Raw genomic sequence first — 5,139 nt, 5'->3', positions numbered from 1 at the left:
AAGTGATTCAAAATGAAATTGTATTTAACAGTTAAATGTAATGATAATACAAATATAATATCTATGTATGAGTTTTTATTGTATGATATTTTAAGATAATTGGTTATAATTTCTAAAATAGTAATTTCCTACCAATCGCCACAGAATACTTTACAGAAAGAAATATTTGTATGTTACATCAAACATTAAAATCTTTCAATTCATGACGAACAAAAAGATAACCAATACGGTGGTTGGTACGTATGATTCTTTAGTTATAAGGGTGCAAACTACAATTAAGTAATAATTACGTGCTCTGATGAAGCTTTTATTTTCGATAACACTATTACATACAATAATTATTTTTTAATTTCGGTTGCATATCGTATAATTCTCTAATAGAAATTCCGGAAATTGTCATAGTTTTGTCCACTCACCAGGTGGCGAGTATTACGGCAGTAGTCGCCACAATTACTATGTACATGAAAATGCTGCTTTATCGGAGCAGCAAGTGCCCGATGCCTTTTTTAACACGAGCATGTGAACGGATCTCGAGACTCGACTTTTCGATTCGTAAAATCTTGTGAGAATTAATATACGCAGCAGGGACAATTGCAGAAGAAGAATTTTATTTTTAACAGAACGAACGTGCGCTTGTTTATGCGAAGTTTTTGATGAACGTGTGGTTTGTTCGTCGACGCTTGTCGTTTTCACCGATCATTCGGTCGCGCCTGCCTCTGCCTGCTGCCGCGAATGTGGATATTTCACGGTGTGCCGTACTATTGCTGCCGCCGCTGTGCGTTTGATGTGCTCACTAAGGCTGATTGCCTCTGGATTTTGACGAGTCTTTCACATTCGTAAACGGTTTAGAACTGGTTCGTTATTGTACCAGACCCCGTCGTGATTGTCACTTGATAGCAACACCCGAGGCGCCAAAGCTGTCCGCATCGGCGCTTTCTTCAGCCCAAGTGGTATCAATGTTGTCTGGCAATGGTGTGTAAGGAGAACGTGGTATCATGGTTTGGGAATCTGTCCAGGTAATAGAAATATTATCAGTCGCTTTTCTAGTTAATACCATGTTCTCCTTGCTCGAAAACGGATTATTATAATTTTCTTCTTCTTAACTCACTGTTTCGTTTTTCATCATGACCTCCTCATCTTTACCAAATTTTGAACTAACCAAAAAGACCATTTCACAATCTTATCTTAACTCTGTGTCAGAAACTATCGCGATTGTATTAATAATTAAGAAGTTACACCGATGTTGATTTTCATTAATATTTAATTTACTTCTCTATCGAGTGTAATTTTTTTGTTTATTGCATAGAAGTAACATGTATAGTAATAATTATAAAAATATATTTTTCATTCGAAATTATAAAATATAATATCTATCATCTAATTGGTATAAGTATTAGTGTCATTTATAATTAGTCATTTGTAATTGAACATGCATTTTAATACAACCTCAAAATATGTCGTTAAAAATTTATAAATTAAATATATTTGAAGTATGATGTACATGTATTTTAATTGGAATTATACCCATAAATTTTGCTATAATTGTTATTTTGATATTATTTCAATAAGGTTAGGTGTAATTAATACTTTTAATAATGTTAAGTAATTCATACTACTTTATTGTTTCAATATATTTGATAATTTTTGTCTACACATTTTATAAATGAAATTTCAATAATGTTCATTATTATTGGTGTATTTGAGTGTCTCATCTTAAATGTAAGCAGTACAAATACTTGTTTCTGTTTGTTGAAGCATGAATTATACTTATATAAACATTCTTAACAAAGAGATATATACATATTGTGTCTATTATTCATAAAAATATGTTTGTATATGCACAGTTATAAACGCATCGATGTCATGTGCACGTTATTAAATATGTGCCTGCCATTTGAAGTACGATATCTTGGCACTTGTGTGGAGGATATTGGTAAACGGGATTATAATGACCTCCGTGATACGGAACATCATGCAAATGGTGCCTCTGATCTTGTTGAGTTAACGACCTTAGGCGTGGCAGATAAACGCACACGAAGGAAACTTGCTCTCTATATGGCATTATTACATTCTTGTAATTATGCCTGTGCAGCAATCTTGTATAAGAATCTATCAAATTTTGACTACCAAGAGATCTCTAACCTATTAAATGGGACCACCTATACACCGGATGACCAACCTCTAGAAGAGTTGCTCTTATTGTATACAATGGCTTTAAATCATCCAGCATTTACATATGAGCAAAAAAGTGTCTTCGGTAACATTTATATAAAGCTTCAGGAAGAAGAAGCTCGCTTGAATCTCTCGAAGTCAAATGCATCATACAAGCAGACACAAGTATGTATAAATTTTTATATTGGATAAGTTTATGTATATAATACATAAAGATTTTTAAATACTTTCTTTGTATTTCCATACTAAGTGTAGTATTTTGTTTTTAATACCAAAATTTTTAATATTTAATTTAAAAAAGGTTTATTTAGATTTAAAATTAAATCTAGAAAGTAATTTAGGCAAATTGCATATATTTTATAAAACCTTGGATATCAATTTGTTACATTGTTACATATCTACTGTAATAACAGGGTTGCACACCATGTATGAATACAAATGAAAGATTAGTGGACACAGAGATGCAGGGTAATTGTATGATGGCTCCCCCTCCGATGCAGACTTACCATGGTAATTTATAGTGTATGATATATGCATAATGTATGTAACATTTAACAAATTATTCAAAGTTAAAGTTCATGGTTGTGTGTATGCATACATTTGCTATGTATATGTTAATATTAATGATAATTTTTGTGTATAATTCGTAGGAGAAATGGCAATGAGAAATAATACCATGGTAACTGGAGTTCCCCCTGGTCTTTCCATGCCCCCACCTGGATTATGTCTGCCAACTCCAGAACAAATGCCAATGGGATCAGGTGGTGCAACACAATATCTTCACCTTGGTTTTCCATCAGTAAATCATATGCCACCATGGACAGGTCAGGTTATGATGGGGAATCAACTGATGTATCACACTGGCGACATGTTGGCTTATCCACCTTCCCCCTTAGTCAGCCGTCAATCGTCACCATCCCAGTCTCGATCTCCCAGTCGCAGCAATTCCCCAATGGGTCGCAGAAATAATACAATGCCACGCACCTCTTCGCAAGTGACTCAGTCTACTTCAAATACTTTAACGTCAACGAGTGCCTCTAACAGTCAGACAAACATCTCCAGTTCAAATGTCAATTCCCTTCCTCCACTCGCTGCACTGGGTACGAGCAGAAGTCATCCTAGTCAACCTCTATTGCTTCCATCACGCTCAGTTCCCTTGTCTATCAGCAGTTCTACCACTTTTTCACGTCATAATAGTATCGAGAATACTCCTTCTACCTTAATTCCGACAGCACCTCAATCAAAGCAACCACCGCCACCACGACTGCGATCTTCAATTTCTGGTGATTCCTTACGAGAAACTTTAGGAAAGGAAATGCCAAATTTCAAAGGCAATTTGCAGAATTTTTCTCACGACGAGGTAAGATAGTGTTCTAGAATAATCTGTATTTATATAAAACATTTTATAATAAATTTTACTTTAAAATCTAGTATTATTTTTCAAGTTATAAACTTATATTTAATTTATAAACATATCATAGAACATTTTTGTAACTTAGTAAATATAATGGTGCGTAATATACTACGAAAATTCTTATATTACTTACAATAAATTGAGTACAGATTCGAAGAATGAGCGACGAAGATTTAAGGGAAATAGGATTAACACAGAATGCAGTGGGACAACTACGAAGTATAGTTAAGAGTCAAACTACTAATGGTTTAAATCAAGTTTCTTCTGACAAAAAATTGGACAGTACTACTACCACAACACACACAGTTGTGGATTCATCTGAAAATGAGGTAATTAGTGATTTAAACTCGTATATAGTAATATATTCTTAATTCTTATTTAAACATTACAGTAATAATAAACATATATTACAAAAATTCAATTTAGGTTATAACTGGAATGGAGATGTTGAATGATGGAAATCAAAGCAGTAAGTCAATGCCATTACAGGAACAGCATCCAGCGATGCATCACCATCATAATCATGCAGCTACTCCTAATTTACGGCGATATCCTATGCCACCACTAGATCCTGCGCAAATACAAATGTATCCTGCACCGCCACCGATGTATGCTGCACAGAATGCACCATGTTATGCCTGTCTTACATTACCTGTTGCTGGGGTACAAAACCGTTATTCGAGGTAAGTAGAAAAAAACGTAATTAATAATATTCTTAGAAACCAATCAATCTCATTTTCATATTTTAGGTGTAATGCTCAACATGTATATTGTCTGACACAATTACAAGCCTTGAGGTTAGACCCTGAGAGCAGTAGACACTGTTCACAGAGCAGTAGCTCTGATAGTACTGGTAGTAGATCTCCGCCAGAAACTCCTCCAGCAGCACCATGGGTGAGCGGAAATGAAAGCAATGCACCACCAGTTTCTGATCACCTTAGTTCTGCACCAGTACATTCTACAAGTGCAGTATCACATCCCGGATCCCAACAATCTATACAATCAGGCCCGGAAAGGCAACGTACTAGAAGGAACCAGACACATGTGTTGCGTCATAAAAATCAAATGGTGAATGGTGGTGGGCCACCGAATCTTTCGCAATGCGTTTCCTTTCCCGCACCACCATCGCATTCGCAGGTCACGTATCTGCCGCATGGTCATTTCTCAGCTTTGAGACCAAGTAGTGGTATTTATTCTAACTTCTCGCATGGACCGTATGCAAGGCCAGCTTATCCGACCACGTACCAACCGAACGGTGAAATGATGTACCAATATCCTGGACATCCATCTTCGGGAGGAACGCCACCACCTCCACCGAATGCAGCCGCGACACCTGTACAAGCGCCATATATGCCACCTACTCCAGTTGTTACATATGCACCAGCTGCCGTCCCACCAACGAAAATTTCGTGTTACAACTGTGGCAGTAGTAATCATCTCGCAGTTGATTGTAAAGATCAGAGTATGGAGGATCTTACCAAAAAAGGTAATTTTCTTACAACTTTTTTGTATATTTTATTGCAACGCTTTATTTTTGAAGAAATATACCTATT

The 5,139-nt window shown here is 35.8% G+C and overlaps 1 protein-coding gene across 1 annotated transcript in view; it reads left to right on the top strand.

The window, feature by feature from the left end:
- Positions 1-969: 969 nt before the first annotated feature.
- Positions 970-5,139, top strand: part of LOC108576703 (zinc finger CCHC domain-containing protein 2) — a 6,332-nt gene continuing 2,162 nt past the window's right edge. The window contains exons 1-7 of the mRNA XM_017939758.1: positions 970-1,016; positions 1,845-2,337; positions 2,586-2,682; positions 2,823-3,532; positions 3,736-3,915; positions 4,013-4,269; positions 4,336-5,072. Coding sequence (XP_017795247.1) covers positions 970-1,016; positions 1,845-2,337; positions 2,586-2,682; positions 2,823-3,532; positions 3,736-3,915; positions 4,013-4,269; positions 4,336-5,072 — 2,521 coding nt within the window. The remainder of the gene's footprint in view (positions 1,017-1,844; positions 2,338-2,585; positions 2,683-2,822; positions 3,533-3,735; positions 3,916-4,012; positions 4,270-4,335; positions 5,073-5,139) is intronic.

The sequence above is a fragment of the Habropoda laboriosa genome, unplaced genomic scaffold, assembly GCF_001263275.1.
Source record: "Habropoda laboriosa isolate 0110345459 unplaced genomic scaffold, ASM126327v1 scaffold423, whole genome shotgun sequence".
NCBI classification, from domain to species: domain Eukaryota; kingdom Metazoa; phylum Arthropoda; class Insecta; order Hymenoptera; family Apidae; genus Habropoda; species Habropoda laboriosa.
The sequence above is the reverse complement of the archived record's forward strand: the minus strand, read 5'-3'. Positions and strand labels throughout refer to the sequence as shown.